This window comes from Nomascus leucogenys, chromosome X (assembly GCF_006542625.1).
Source record: "Nomascus leucogenys isolate Asia chromosome X, Asia_NLE_v1, whole genome shotgun sequence".
Taxonomy (NCBI): domain Eukaryota; kingdom Metazoa; phylum Chordata; class Mammalia; order Primates; family Hylobatidae; genus Nomascus; species Nomascus leucogenys.
In genome coordinates, this window is record NC_044406.1 from 14,284,952 (window position 1) to 14,301,615 (window position 16,664).

The 16,664-nt window shown below is 41.0% G+C and overlaps 1 protein-coding gene across 1 annotated transcript in view; it reads left to right on the forward strand.

Moving 5' to 3' along the window:
- The window catches only part of ZRSR2 (zinc finger CCCH-type, RNA binding motif and serine/arginine rich 2), a 33,955-nt gene that overhangs the window by 4,252 nt on the left and 13,039 nt on the right, over window positions 1–16,664 (forward strand). Inside the window, exons 3-7 of the mRNA XM_003261086.3 lie at window positions 6,143–6,224; window positions 9,985–10,093; window positions 10,408–10,494; window positions 14,421–14,459; window positions 15,389–15,507. Of these exons, the coding sequence (XP_003261134.1) occupies window positions 6,143–6,224; window positions 9,985–10,093; window positions 10,408–10,494; window positions 14,421–14,459; window positions 15,389–15,507 (436 nt within the window). The remainder of the gene's footprint in view (window positions 1–6,142; window positions 6,225–9,984; window positions 10,094–10,407; window positions 10,495–14,420; window positions 14,460–15,388; window positions 15,508–16,664) is intronic.

Consider the following 16,664-nt stretch of genomic DNA (forward strand, 5'->3'; position numbering starts at 1 on the left):
TTTTGTAGCGATGGGGTTTCACCATGTTGGCCGGGCTGGTCTCGAACTCCTGACCTCAGGTGATCCGCCCGCCTTGGCCTCCCAAAGTGCTGGGATTACAGACGTGAGCCACTGCGCCCGGCCAGGAACACTGCTGTTTATCGTAGCACACGGTGGATGGGCAGATATTACCCAGAAGGCTAGAATGTTGAGTGTTACTGTAAGAGTGCCTTGGCAAATGATTGGAGTGCCTTCGCAAATGATTTCCGGAATAGTGAGCTCTTAATTACAGATAGCTTCTTTGTCACCCAGTTCTACTTGAGATAACCTGAAACAAGCTACCTCGTCAGAAATTAAGATATTAAAAGCAAGTTGCAAAACTATAGCGTGATTCTGTGTGTACAGTTACATGTACAGGTTGAGTATCCCTTATCTGAAATGCTTGCATTGTATTTACCAGTTCAGCATCCCAGATCCAAAAATCCAAAATTCGAAATGCTCCAACGAGCATTTCCTTTGAGCATTGTTGTCACTCAAAATATTTCTGATTTTTGGATGTGGGGTGCTCAACCTGTATAATACCATTGGATATACATTTGATCCTTGAACGATGTGGGAGTTAGGGACTCTGACCGCCCCCCGCCCCTCCGCACAGTCGAACATTTGCATGTAAGTTTTCACTCCCCCAAAACTTAATATTAAGTGCCTACTATTCACTGTAAGCCTTACCAATAACATAAACAGTTGATTAACACATACTTTGTATGTTATATGTATTATGTACCATATTCTTATAATAAAGTAAGCTACAGAAAAGAATGTTACTAAGAAAATCCCGAGGAGGAGAAAATATATTTGCCCTTCATTAAATGGAAGTGGTTCATCATAAAGGTCTTCATTCTCCTTGTCTTAATGTTGAGTAGGCCGAGGCGGAAGAGGATGATTTGGTCTTGCTGTCTTGGGTGGCAGAGACAGAAGAGGTGGAGGAGGTGGAAGGGAAGGCAAGAGGGTAGACGGCACTTGGTGTAACTTTGCAGAAATACATTATAATTTCTGTCTGACATTTTTGCTTTTTCATTTCTCTAAAAATGTTCCTGTACAATAACAATTCTTCCACCATTTACTTTAGTTTAAATGCATTAGTTTTCAGTTTAGAAGGGTCCATAAAAGAAGTCAAAAGCAATCTTGAATAATTGGCCCTTCTGCCAGATTGTCTAGTGTCAATTTGTTTTCTGGCACTGCTTCACCTAAGTTTTCTTCCTCATCACCTTGCACTGGTTTGGAAGGACTCATCCCCATCAAATTGGCTTTTGTTAACTACTCTGGTGTGTCTGTTAGCTCTTGAATTTCTTCAAGATATCTTGAGACCCTTCACCCCCACCCCCCTGCACTTTTTTCCCCCCCATATTTACAATCTCTTTCACGATTTCCTTGATTGGCTCTGTCTTAAGTCCTGTGAAGCCGTGCACAATATCTGGACCAGTTTTTTCTCCAGCAGGACTTTGTTTTGGGCTTGATGATTTTCATGGCTTTTTCTATAACAACAATAGCATCTTCAGTGGGATAATCTTTACACACTTTCTTGATACTGTCTGTGTTAGGGTTCTCTTCCATAGCATTGACAGTCCTTTCCGTAGAGTACCACGTGTAATGAGCTTTAGAGGTTCTTACGACCCCCTGGTCTAGAGGCTGAATTAGCAACATTGTGTTTGGGGGCAAGTAGACCACTTTGACACCTTCGGTGTTGAACTCATGGGGTTCTGGGTGGCCAGGGGCATTGTCCAGTATTGAAAGAATTTTAAAAGCCAGTTCCTTATTGGCAAGGTACTTCCTGACTTCAGGGACAAAGCATCAGTGGAACCAATTCAGAAAAAAAGGATTTCCATTGTCCAGGCCTTCTAGTTGTACAACCTAAAGACAGGCAGCTGGTGCTGATCTTTTCTCTTCAAGGATTGGGGGTGGGGGTTGGCAGCTTTATAGATAAGGACAGTTCTGATCATAAAGCCCACTACATTTTCATGAAACAGTAGAGTTAGCCTGTCTCTTTTTGTTTTCAATCCTGCTGCTTGCTTCTCTTCCTACTAAATGTCCTTTGTGGTGTTTTTCTAGAATAGGATACTTTCATCTGCATTAAAAACCTGTTCAGGCCAGGCGCAGTGGCTCACACCTGGAGTCCTAGCACTTTCGGAGGCCAAGGCGGGTGGATCACGAGGTCGGAGTTCGATAGCAGCCTGGCCAACATGGTGAAACTCTGTCTCTGCTAAAAATACAAAAATTAGCTGGGCGTCCTATTCAGGCAGATATCCTTTCTCCTCAATGATTTTCTTTTTTGTTTTTTGTTGTTGTTGTTGTTGTTGTTTTTGAAATGGAGTCTTGCTCTGTCACCCAGGCTGGAGTGCAGTGGCATGAACTTGGCTCACTGCAACCTCCGCCTCCCGGGTTCAAGCAATTCTCCTGCCTCAGCCTCCAGAGTAGCTGGGATTACAGACAGGCACCACTGCGCCCGGCCATCATGACTTTTCTCTGCTTCTTGAGAGCACTTCCAGCATCACTAGTCGCACTTCGTGTGAGACTCATGATGTTATTCAAGGTTTACCATTTTGTAGTAAACACAATGAAAAATACGCCAGAGATCACTTCTTACAGCCATACGCAATTTACTGAAGAGATGAACTGCTCATGCAGAGATGAGTAGTGTCACAAGGTGTTTTAAGTGAATACTCATAATATTTGAACTCACTGCAATAGCAACAGGAGGTGGCTATGAAATTATTACAGTAGTACAGTGTGTACTACAGTTAATTTTTTCTTCCTTCTGTACCTCATTGGGTGCATTTTTTTCCTTGCACTACAGTTAATTTTATGCAGTTATGATTTAATACTGCATATTTGTGTTTATTTACATTTTTCTCAACTGTGAATGTGCCATATATTGTCTATAAATATAAGTTTTGATAAATTTTAACTTTAAAAAAAGTTGTCAATGATTATGTTGTAGCACAACTTTCATAGTAATATTCAAGGAAAAATGTTTGAGACCGAACTTCTCTGTTTTGCAATGGAATGAAGTCAGATCATTTTGTTTCAAATGCTTTTTTTTTTTTTTTGAGACAGAGTCTCGCTCTGTCGCCCAGGCTAGGGTGCAGTGACGCAATTTCGGCTCACTGCAACCTCTGCTTCCCAGGTTCAAGCGATTCTCCTGCCTCAGCTTCCTGAGTAGCTGGGATTACAGGCGTGCACCACGATGCCTGGCTAATTTTTTTATTTTTAGTAGAGATGGGGTTTTGCCATGTTGGCCAGGCTGGTCTCGAACTCCTGACCTCAAGTGATCCATCCACCTCGGCCTCCCAAAGTGCTGGGATTACAGGCATGAGCCACTGCTCCCTGGCATGTTTCAAATGCTTTAAGCAAGGGAACAATAAAACACTTAACTTATGTTGTAACAGTATCTGTACATGTGCTGCTCAAGCCAGCACAATATTGCTTAACAGTATCTGCATTAACTTTTTTTTTTTTTTTTTTGAGACGGTGTTTTGCTCTTGTTTCCCAGGCTGGAGTGCAGTGGCGCGATCTTGACTCACTGCAACCTCCACTTCCCGGGTTCAAGCAATTCTCCTCCCTCAGCCTCCCGAGTAGCTGGGATTACGGGGGCTGCCACCACGCCTGGCTAATTTTTGTATTTTTAGTAGAGATGGGGTTCACCATGTTGGCCAGGCTGGTCTCGAACTACTGACCTCAGGTGATCCACCCGCCTTGGCCCCCCAAAGTGCTGGGATTCCAGGCGTGAGCCACCACGCCCAGCCCTGCATTAACTTTTTATAATAGATTTATATTTATGGTAGCAAATGATAAAATAGACTAGTATGTACATATATTTTATGCATTCATGACATACCTTTCTCTTAATTTTTTTCAGTGTTTGTAGGCCATGCCACTTATCTGCTATTTTTTTTCAAATTGTTGCAAATCTCCCCTAAATGTTCCAGTGTATTTACTGAAAAAAATCTGTATTTAAATAGACCAAGGTGGTTCAAACCTGTATTGTTCAAGGGTCAACTGTATCGCATTTATATGTATTGCATATGTCCGATTGTACACGTGGGGAAAATGCTGTACCCAGAACTGTTAGCAATCACTTCTGTGGAGTATATGAGCTTGGTTTCGAGGCGATGGGGAGTTGAGTGAGTCAGTCAACAGGTATTTGTAAGTGTCAGCTGTGTCTATGCCCTGTCTAATCTATGGGCATACCTCTGCAAGTAGTCAGGCCATATCCTCTGTGCCAGGTTCTCTGGCCCTTTAAGTACATTAGATCATTTAATTATCTGAACAATTAGATACTATTTTATATGATTGAGAACTTATTCTACATTTGTTGCCCGTTTTAATTCCAGTTGCTGAAATAATAAAGTTTACTTACTTAAGTAAATTATTGTAATTATCTAAGACTGGATGAGCCTTCAGTTAGAACTGTACTCAACACATGTGACAGAGACTCTTTTTTTCTTTAAGCCTGACATCTGTAACATTTCTTTATGATTATTTCAGTCTTCCATTTCTCTTCCACTTTCACTGGTTTTTTTCCCAAATTTTGAATGGGAGAGGATGTAAATGTCTATTCTATTAAAAGTTATTTTTTCATGTTTTTATTTGGAAAATGTTCTAATCTACAGAAAGTTGAAAAAAAGAGCACAGTAAATATCCATGAACCCTTCAGCAAGATTTGCCAGTTGTTCATGTTTGGCCTTTCTTTCTCTCTCTTTATTTAAAGAGATACATACATAGAACATTTTTTCTGAACCTTTTGGATGGCAGTTGCAGATAGCAGCACCTCACCCCTAAATTCTTCAGCTTGCAACTCCTGAGAATAAGGACATTCTCCCACAGAACCATGATACCAAACTTGCACCTGAGTACATGAGCAGTAATTCAATGGTATCATATACGGGCCATATTTAAAGTTCCCCAAACCAGGATTGATTGTTTTGAAAAACTCAAGCCAGTTATCTTGTGGAATGCCCTGCATTCTGGATTATTCTGTCTTCTCATGATTAACTTCAGGTAACGACACTCTTTAGAACAAAGGATTACAGAGCAGATGTTGTAAACTTCTTATTGCATAAATCATGAGACCTATCACGTCAGGTTGTTGCACTCCAGGTGATGCTAACTGTGGTTAAAGTGTTACCCACCCAGGGCCGGGCATGGTGGCTCATGCCTGTAATCCCAGCACTTTGGGAGGCCGAGGCAGGCGGATCACGAGGTCAGGAGATTGAGACCACCCTGGTGAACGTGGTGAAACCCCGTCTCCACTAAAAATACAAAAATTAGCTGGGCATGGCGGCACGCGCCTATAGTCCCAGCTACTTGGGAGGCTGAGGCAGGAGAATCGCTTGAACCCAGGAGGCGGAGGTTGCAGTGAGCCAAGATCGCGCCATTGCACTTGAGCCTGGTGACAGAGCAAGACTCCCGTCTCAAAAAAAAAAAAAAGTGTTACCCACCCAGATCACTCGATTGGAAAGCATTGCATTTTTTTTTTCTTTTCTAATTAGTCCTCATGTCTGGGGTGATATGTTGAGATAGTGTGAATATACTCTTCCCAGCAAGCTTTCATTCGATGTTTTTAACGTCTTTGTCTAAATTTTTACAGTGGGGGTTGCAAAAGTGATGATTTTTCTACTTAAGTTTTTCTCCATTTTTTAGTTGCCATTCTTCTGTGAAGATGGATGTTCCTTTCCACACCCCCACCACCTTTTTTTTTTTTTTTGAGATGGAGTTTCGCTCTTCTTGCCCAGGCTGGAGTGCAATGGCACGATCTTGGCTCACTGAAACCTCCACCTCCTGGGTTCAAGTGATTCTCCTGCCTCAGCTTCCCGAGTAGCTGGGATTACAGGTGCCTGCCACCATGCCAAGCTAATTTCCTTTTTAAGTATAATTGTGGAACCATTGATTAATTTTTAAATGTCATGTGCTATCCGCCACCCCATTGTCCTTTTTGATGCTTGCGTTGTACCAAAGAAGGTTGATCAGAGACCTTTTTGTTAGAAAGTTTAAGAAAAATATTTTTACCATAATTTTATACATTAAAGATCACATGTATTTTTGCCCTGAATTTTTGACCAAGGATTTGCAGTGCTCAGTTTAATAAAACATGTAAATTCCCTAGGACTCTCACAGAAGGAGGAAGAGGAGGACACTTTTATTGAAGAACAACAACTAGAAGAAGAGAAGCTATTGGAAAGAGAGAGGTCAGTGCTAATTGAAACACTTAAAGTGAATGAAGTTATTTTATTGGAATATTATCAACCTTTACTAACCAGTACCAGTCTTCTGTATAAAATCTTGTATAAAATAGGTCTTATAAAATACCCTCTAGAAAGTATTTAACTCTGTAGTTGATGGGCTAAAACTAGATGTTATTTTTTTTTTTAAAATGGAAGTACTTTTCTTCTGTTTTTGCTAATTTATAATTGTTTTTTTTTCTTTCTTTTTTTTTTTTTTAGACGGAGTCTCGCTCTGTTGCCAGGCTGGAGTGCAGTGGCATGATCTCAGCTCACTGCAATCTCCGCCTCCCAGGTTCAAGCGATTCTCCCGCCTCAGCCTTCCAAGTAGCTGGGACAACAGGTGTGCGCCACCACACCCAGCTAATTTTTGTATTTTTAGTAGAGACGGGGTTTCACCATGTCGGCCAGGGTGGTCTTGATCTCTTGTGATCAAGTGATCCGCCTGTCTCAGCCTCCCAAAGTGCTGGGATTACAGGCATGAGCCACTGCGCCTGGCCTGTAATTGTTTTTGAAAACAGAAAAAAAACAAAAAAAATTAACAAATGTAAAAAGGAAAAGGGCTTTAATAATTGCAACACACCCAAAGATAGCCACTGTTAAGAAAGAGAAAAAGAAAGTGTAAATGTACTTTATATGTGTCTTTCTATAATGGCATGATATTTATACATATTTTTCTATAAATTGCTTTCTTGCTAAATATATAGTGCATTTATTTCAGTACTGATGCAGGGATCTAATTCAACCATTTCAGCAGCAATACAGTACCCGCTGTACAGATGTAGCATAATTTATTTGCTATTCATAGTTTATTCATTCGTAATTTATAGTTCTCTACTGATGGACTTTCTGGTTATATTGGTTTTTTTACTCATATGTAAAACGTTGCAGTAAGCATCCATGCTTATATATCCTTGGTAATTGTCCAATTATTTCCTTAAGAAACTGACTAAAAATGAGATTGTTGGAATCAAATCATAAGTCCATGTAAAATGTAGATGGCCAGGTAGAAAGGGCTTCCTGGTTTGCAGTTTGCAGCCCTTCTGGCAGTGAATGTAGGGGCCCATCTCCCCATGCCTTCACTCATACTAGGCATTATCAGTTTATAAAACTCCTATAATGAAAAGTTATATTTCACTGTTTCAAATGCACATTTCTGAATTAGGTAGAGTATCTTTTTGTATGTTTTATTACCTATTTGTAGATTGCTCAAGTCTCACACCTTTCTCTTTTGGGATACATGTTTTTTAAACATTTGTTTTTGTTTTGTTTTGTTTTGTTTTGTTTGAGATGGAGTTTCGTTCTGTCTCCAGGCTGGAGTGCAGTGGTGTGGTCTCGGCTCACTGCAACCTCCACCTCCCGGGTTCACACGATTCTCCTGCCTCAGCCTCCCGAATAGCTGGGATTACAGGCGCGCACCACCACACCCAGTTAATTTTTTTTGTACTTTTAGTAGAGATGGGGTTTCACCATGTTGGCCAGGATGGTCTCGATGTCTTGACCTCATGATCTGCCGCCTCGGCTTCACAAAGTGCTGAGATTACAGGTGTGAGCTACCACGCTCAGCCGAAATTTCTTAATGTCTCTAAGCTTCTATTTCCTTGTCTTTAATATGGAGATAAAGTCAATCATAGTGTCCACCTCACAGAATTGTGAAGATTAAATGAGGTGATGGATGTATAGTGTTTAACACAGAGTCAGCAGATAAGAGGTGCTGTGATAGCTCTAGTTCTTATTATTATAGATTTCTTTTATGATGAAGACGATAGATATGGTATGAAATAAGAGAGTAATTTTTTTCCTGTTTATTTGAAATGCTTCTTTTAAATCACGTACATGTATCTTTGTGCTCCTTAGATCTTTATTTCTTTATGAGTTGCATACTATTGTTGAAAAGCAAGAAAATTATGTAAAAATACTGTATGACTTTATGTCCTATTTCAAAGCAGATGTATATTCAAGTTATTAAATTTTAAAATTTTTAACATTTTACTTTCTTCTGGTCTTAATTTATATATCATTTGGTTCAGTTATATACAATTATATGTTTTTCAAAAGATTTATAAATCAGAGTTGTGCTCACTGAAACATCTATATGGTACCCTCACACATGGCATAGGAACACTGATATATGCAATGTGCCAGCCTCTGCCATGGCTAAAAGATGTGTTCCTGGAATCTGTATTTGGAAATGTAATATATTTTATTTAAAATTGTGGTTAGGTCCCCAGACTAGACATAAAACTTTACTGAACTCCTAATACTGCTGAAGTAATATAGAACAGTTTCTCATATTTCATTTCCCTTTTATAAATTCAGTGGAAAAATGAATTTGGGGTTCTACACACCTGATTGGCAAGTAGACTTTGGAAATCTAACCCCCTCTTTATATTAGAAATTTGTGATATTGGCTGTCTGAGACACTTGCCACTTTAAGGTAATACCACTCATTATAACTGGTCATATAAAAGATAGACTAGACACTCACTAATTTATTTTTATTTTTTCATTTTTTGAGACGAAGTCTTGCTCTGTCACCCAGGCTGGAGTGCAGTGGCATGATCTCGGCTCACTGCAACCTCCGCGTCCCAGTTTCAAGCGATTCTCCTGCCTCAGCCTCCCAAGTAGCTAGGATTACAGGCGGCTGCCACCACACCTGGCTAATTTTTGTATTTTTAGTAGAGATGGGGTTCACCATGTTGGCCAGGCTGGTCTCAAATTCCTGACCTCAGGTGATCTGCCCGCCTCAGCCTCCCAAAGTGCTGGGATTGCAGGTGTGAGCCATTGCACCTGGCCCTCACTAATTTATTTTTATAACTCCATTTCTTAAAACCTGTAGCTTTATTTTAAAAACATGATCACAATGTACTTTTATTTTCCTTCTTTTGGCAGTTTAGGTGTTTGGAGGCAAACCACAGGAGTCTCTTAACTGTGTGGAGTAGTAGTCCAAAGGTTTATGGCAGAGGATACCAGGTTTTCAGTGTGCTGCCATCATGGAATTGCTACTTTTAAGAATAGGGGCTGGGTGCAGTGGCTCACACATGTAATCCCATCACTTTGGGAGGCCGAGGCAGGTGGATCACTTGAGGTCAGGAGTTCGAGACCAGCCTGGCCAACATGGTGAAACGCTGTCTGTATTAAAAATACAAAAATTAGCCTTGCGTGGCGGCGGGCACCTGTAATCCCAGCTACTCAGGAGGCTGAGGCAGGAGAATCACTTGAACCCGGGAGGCAGAGGTTGCAGTGAGACAAGATCACGCCACTGCACTCCAGCCTGGGCAACAGAGCAATACTCTGTCTCAAAAAAAATAAATACATAAAAATAAATGCATAGAATAGGAAGGGAAATGCTTTCTGAATGTGAAAAGGTAGATGCTGCTTTGAAACTTGCTACCCATTTTATTGGCACCTAAACGTCACTGTGATCAGTTTAGAGGGAAAGTCATAGTGTCCTTTTTTTCTGTAAAGTATGTCACAGCCATATATACCTATGAAATGTAAGAGGGATTTCAAGTTATTACCCATTAGGAAGATAGTTGCTGACACGTGGTGCTTTTCCAAAAGCTCTACTCTTCTCATTCTCTTACACCCACTTGACTGCTTTAATAGAAAATAGCTTTCATGATATTTGAATCAGTCCCAAAATGTGTCATTTTGCTCTCACGTGTGTGTGTATTTGTGGATTAATGCCCATTTCTTTTATCTGATTACATCATTATACTGATAGGCAAAGATTACATGAGGAGTGGTTGCTAAGAGAGCAGAAGGCACAAGAAGAATTCAGAATAAAGAAGGAAAAGGAAGAGGCGGCTAAAAAACGGCAAGAAGAACAAGAGGTACGGTAGGAATCACGTAACTAGTGAACAAACCGATTACTTCACCATAATAACTCTCATGAAGAGTTGCCTATCTTGGGAGGTTGGAGTGAGCCGAGATCACGCCATTGCACTCCAGCCTGGGCAGCAAGAGCGAAACTCCATCTCAAAAAGAAAAAAAAAAGAGAGTTGCCTATCTTGAACTTAAAAAAAAAAACCAAAAAACTGATCTTATTCAGTTTGCCAGTGTTTTAAGTTTTTCATCTATGTGCCCTGTATGTGAAATGTTTTTAAAAAGTGTCTGAAACAAAGTTACTTTTTCTTCCCCTTTAAAGAGAAAGTTAAAGGAACAATGGGAAGAACAGCAGAGAAAAGAGAGAGAAGAGGAGGAGCAGAAACGACAGGAGAAGAAAGAAAAAGAGGTGATTCCTGTCATGGGATGTGCTGTGTGATGAGTTTGAAGAATAAGCAGTAGGCATGTCAGAGTTTGGGTTTTTTTTTTTCTTTTTTCTTGTCATTTCATTTGTTTGTTTGGAAAGAATCATATTTCAGTCTAGACGTAACACCAGAGTTCCCTTCTGATGCTCTTCTTCAGGTCCATGCAGTGGCAGATTCCTTAAAGTTTTCTTCAGCTTTGCCCTATTTACCCTTTCTACTGGGCATTGGCAAATGTTGTAAAGGGCCAGATGGTAAATATTTTAGGCTTTATGGTTTGGTCTCTGTGGCAAACATCCAACTCTGCCAATGTACCCTGAAAGCAGCCATCGATAATATGTAGATGAATGGGTATGGCTGTGTTCCAGGAAAGCTTTATTTACAAAACAGGCAGCTGGCCCTTGCTTTATAGCAAGTTCTGAGGTTCTGCTGTATATGAGTTGACTTCTTTAGAGAATAATACTTTGTTTCCACATTTATTTAGGTCATAAGAGAACTGCTTACGACATGTCAGCAAGAATTAGAGAATTTAAAGAAATCAGGAACTCAAATACTGAGGAACTAGGAAACAGTTTTTGTTATTTGTATTAAATCTTGACTTCCTCTTCTACTTAGGCTATGAAGACAATTGTAGCTAACACACAGTTGCTCGTTAAAAAAAAAAAAAAAATTCTGTGAGGCATACGTGTGTATGTATCTTCTCTATCTTCCAGGATTCTTTTTTAAGGATTGATTTGGTATGTTTTGCTGCTATTCCTTAACAGTATATTTATTTCAGAGGTATCACAGCTCATCTTCCCTTGACTGATTCATCAGGATTTGTCTTTTCTGTAATACAGCTAAATTTAAATAGCATAAAATTGGATAATCACCTTATAATTGGGAAAAATGCATGTGTCTTCATTGTAGTCAATATGGGGCAGAAGCAATCTCCACGATTTTTGTTTTTTGTATCTCAGGCCATCAGTTAATTTCAATGCAGATTTTAAACACCTTTATTTGAGCATTTCTTTCCAGATGAGGCAAGATCATGCTAGGTTTTTAGGGGGCAGAAAAATTGTTTGGAACTTGTCATTTTTTTATAGAGAGGAATTAATTCCCATTTTAACAGTAGAGTGTTCCTCAACTGAGGTCTTTCAGGAATTCGGTAACAGCTAAGGCCTCTTTTAAATGCTTTTGTTTCAGAGGAAATCTGTGAGACATTAAGGAGAAATGAGGGAAATGAAATAGATTCTAAGCTTATAAAAAAGAATCAGCAGTATGTGTTCCTGCTGTATGCTAGACACTTAGCTAGCGGACAGAGACAGAACAGTGAAAGACACAGTCTTTGCTCTCATTGAGCTAGTTTTTTATATGGGAGTGTGAGATGATAAGTAAGCAAAACAGATCATTCAAAATGTGATCATATTAAGTGCTATAAAGAAATAAAGCAGGCCAGGCGTGGTGGCTCATGCCTGTAATCCCAGCACTTTGGGAGGCTGAGGCGGGCAGATCACGAGGTCAGGAGTTCGAGACCAGCCTGTTCAACATGGTGAAACCCCGTCTGTACTAAAAATACAAAAAATTAGCCGGGCGTGGTGATGGGCGCCTGTAGTCCCAGCTACTCAGAAGGCTGAGGCAGAAGAATCGCTTGAACCCGGGAGGCGGAGGTTATAGTGAGCCAAGCTTCAGCCACTGTACTCCAACCTGGGCGACAGAGCTAGACTTCGTCTCAAAAAAAAAAAAAAAAAGAAAGAAAGCAGAGTGATGTGATAGAGTAATGAGAATAGAGTTGTGCTTCTATAGATTGCCTGCTCAAGGAAATTTCTGAGGAGGTGATGTTTGAGCTGACACCCGACTGGAGAGATCTCAGCGAGAAGAAGCCTGAAGCTTGAAGGCTAAAAAAAGGCCAGGGAACCTGAAATCTAGAGTCCAAAGGAGAGGGGGCAGTGGAGGAGGTTTCTGAGGGAGAGGGGGCTGTGGAGGGTAAGCAGAGTCAGATCATGTAGGGCTTCCTGGATTTGAAGGAGGAGTTTGGATTTTATGTTTCCTATAATGGGAAGCCATTGATGGGGTTTAAGCAGGGAATGACTCTATCTCATTTATATCTGTGCCTTTTAACAGATCATTCTTTTTAAAAAAAAATTTTTTTGAGACAGAGTCTCATGCTGTCGCACAGGCTGGAGTGCAGTGGTGTGATCTCTGCTTACTGCAACCTCTGCCTCCCCGGTTCAAGCAATTCATGTGCCTCAGCCCCCCAAGTAGCTGGGATTACAGGTGCCTGCTACCACGCCCAGCTAATTTTTGTATTTTTAGTAGAGACAGGGTTTCACCATGTTGGCCAGGCTGGTCTCGAGCTCCTGACCTCAAGGGATCCACCCGCCTTGGCCTCCCAAAGTACTGGTGTGAACCACAGCACCAGACTTTTTTAACAGATCATTTTTACTTTACTGAAACCTCCGCCTCCCGGGTTCAAGCAATTCTTCTGCCTCAGCCTCCTGAGTAGCTGGGACTACAGGTGCCCATCACCACACCCGGCTAATTTTTTGTGTTTTTAGTACAGACAGGGTTTCACCATGTTGACCAGAGGACAAGGAGAGAGAGAGGAATTCAAGTCATATTTTTAGGTTTTTAGTTTGAATAGACAGATGACTGGCAACACTATTCACTGAGGGAACATTCAGGTGGATGTGGGCCAGGGAGTGTAGAGGACAAGAGTTCTGTTTTGAGCACCACAAATAAGCAACTAGACATACGAGTCTTATGTAATGCTTTAAGGGGCTAGGGAAGATAAGACTGTGTTAAACATAGGTACAACTTGTTCAAATGCCAATTAGGTAGAAATTTACTGGCATATTGCAGAACCTCCTTTGCCTTATTAAAAAGTTAGAATTTTCTCCTAAATGCTAATTACCACTGGTCGTGTCATATTTTAGCTTCTGCTAAATGTTTATGATTTCATCTAGCATTGTTTTTTGGGTTTTTTTGTTTGTTCGTTTTTTTTTAGACAGAGTCTTGCTCTGTCACCTAGGCTGGAGTGCAGTGGTGTGATCTCGGCTCACTGCAACCTCTGCCTCCTGGGTTCAAGCGATTCTCCTGTCTCAGCCTCCCAAGTAGCTGGGATTACAGGCATGTGCCACCACGCCCGGCTAATTTTTGTATTTTTCGTAGTGACAGGGTTTCACCATCTTGGCCAGGCTGGTCTAGAACTCCTGACCTCAAGTGATCCACCCACCTCAGCCTCCCAAAGTGCTAGAATTATAGGCATGAGCCACCATGTCCAGCCTAGCATTGTGTTTTATATTCACTAATATCCCCTTTTATGAACTAGGACATAGTATATATACTCAAATATACTAAGTATTACTATTATTGAAACTATTATAAGACTATTTAAAATATTTTGCAACGTGATCTGTAGATTTTCTATTTGAATAGAATGTCTCAGCTATGGGCTGGGCATGGTAGCTCATGCCTGTAATCCCAGCACTTTGGGAGGCTGAGGCAGATGGATTGCTTGAGCTCAGGAGTTTGAGACCAGCCTGGGCAACATGGTGAAACTCCATCTCTACAGAAAATACAAAAATTATCCCGGCGTGGCGGTGCACACCTGTAGTCCCAGCTGCTCGGGAGGCTGAGGTGGGAAGATCACTTGAGCCTGGGAGGCGGAGGTTGCAGTGAGCTGAGGTCACGCACTGCACTCCAGCCTGGGTAACAGAGTGAGACCCTGTCTCAAAAAAAAGAGAAAAGTCTCAGCTATATATCCTTTGAAAGCTTTTCAAAAGATCTGTGATTCAAAAGAAAACTAGAACGTGTGTGCTTGTGTGCATGTGTGTGTTTTAATTGTTCCACTTGAGATTCTTAACCAGAGAAACCAGATGTGACTTACCTGACTTCTGGGTTTTCATTAGTCCTGTGTTTGCACCATTTTTAGGAAGCTTTGCAGAAGATGCTGGATCAGGCTGAAAATGAGGTATTTTTAAAACCTTTCATTGATAATTTGAGACCAATTAATGTTTCCTTGGAAATAATAGTTCCAGTAATGTTAGTTTCATGGTAGGTTAGTTAGATCATGTTTGGATATCTGGATTCATGTTTGTGGTGCTTTGATTTATACAACAACAACAAACTTTATTGATGAACAAATACAAATGGTATTCATGACCCCTGTGGACTGGACCTGTTTAGAGTCCTTACAGTACGTTTAAGCAACATCACATACCGTTAGCCTCCAGTGGACGGTTTATCTTGAGTCAGAGTAACTTCTGTTTCTGTCTGTGGTGGTTCCCTAATAAGTTCTTGGACCCTTTTTTTTCTCTTTTTTTCTTTTTTTTTTTTTTTGAGACGGAGTTTTGCTCTTGTTGCCCAGGCTGGAGTACAATGGTACGATCTCGGCTCACTGCAACCTCCGCCTCCCGGGTTCAAGCAACTCTCCTGCCCCAGCCTCCCGAGTAGCTGGGATTATAGGTGCACACCACCATGCCCAGCTAATTTTATATTTTTAGTAGAGATGGGGTTTCTCCATGTTGGTCAGGCTGGTCTTGAACTCCTGACCTCAGGTGATCCACCCACCTCGGCCTCCCAAAGTGCTGGGATTACAGGTGTGAGCCACTGCACCCGGCCTTCTTGGACCCTTTTTAGAATGGATGGAAACCGTGGCGACTGCCCCTGGTGGCAGTGGTGATACCAGATAAAGGAAAGTGACCAGGAGCCAAGAGAGACATGGAGCTCATGTCTCAGTACCGTTGTTTGTAAAGTCTTGATTGCCTGTTCCAACTTAAATGTTTGCATTCTTAAATGAAACAATGTTTATCTTTGAGGAAAATATTTTAATATACTTTGAAACATTTCGTCTTTCATGGGTTTTTACTCCACCAGTAAAGTCATGGTTATTTTCAACAGTTGGAAAATGGTACCACATGGCAAAATCCAGAACCACCCGTGGATTTCAGAGTAATGGAGAAGGATCGAGCTAATTGTCCCTTCTACAGTAAAACAGGAGCTTGCAGATTTGGAGATAGGTAACTAATTTTGTTTTATCATGTCAGAATGAAGTGATTCAAAATGTTGAAGTTTTTGAGTTCTCCTTTTGGGAGAGGTGCAGGCTTCCATTTCAAATGTCCATCATCAGACATCTGCTGCTTTCTTGCTGCTGCTTTTGTTTTCCCAGCTCTGCTTTGACCATCCCTGTTCCCTCTATCCTTGTTCCCTGGGTGGGCTTAGCCTAGTTCTCTGAGGGTGCTTCCTTCGCATTCCACATCTTCAGGAAGCCACTTTGCTTGTTGGTTTCTTCCTGAGCTTGCATTAGTCCATGGTGGACAACTGGGATGGGGAAATAATATATTTGAAGAGCTTGGAGCAGCTTGGCTTTATTTTTTGAAGGGCAAACACTGTCCCCAAAACAGCCTTTTAAAACTTGGCATGTGCCAAGAGTTCCAGGCTGCAGTAAGCTATGATCACAACACTGCACTCTAGCCTGGGTGACAAAACAAGACCCTGTCTCACAAAAGAAAAAAAAACAAAACTTGGCATGTGTAAAGGGATATCTGTGAAAGACAGGATCCAAATGAGGAGAGGAAAAGTGTTTTAATTTCTGTTGTCAGTGAGTGTGCCCAGACTCAGGTACAGACCGCTGGGTTCAAAACGGGCTTCAGTGGCTGAAGCCACGGGGAAAGTTGCTTAAGCTCCGTGTGCCTTCATTCTCTCATCTATGAAATGTGATTAAACATAGTCTCATCTTTCTGAGGGGGCTGTGAGGCCCAAATGAGCACACACACCCGTAGAACAGGGCCCCAGGAGTGCTTGCTGGCATTTTCATTATTGTGACTCTTGACGTTATTCTGTGAGACACTCTTCTTGTTCCCTGCCCCTTTTGGGTCAATGTTTTTGAAAGAAGACGTTCATATGGAAACCTAGTGTTGATCTCTTCAGTCATTTAGCAAGTCTTTGAACACCTATTATGTGCCAGGTAATGGTGATTTTTATAATTTGGCCTGTTTATGAATGAACAACTTAAAGTAGGTAAATAATTCCTAATGGTGAGTGAGTCCATCTGAGGCAAAATCTAATAATTATCACCATATATTCTGCAGAAGAGACGATCTAATCATAACCTTAACATCCTATTAATCCTGAAAAGGGATATGAATAGTAAAATTCAGATGTATTTAATCAGAAA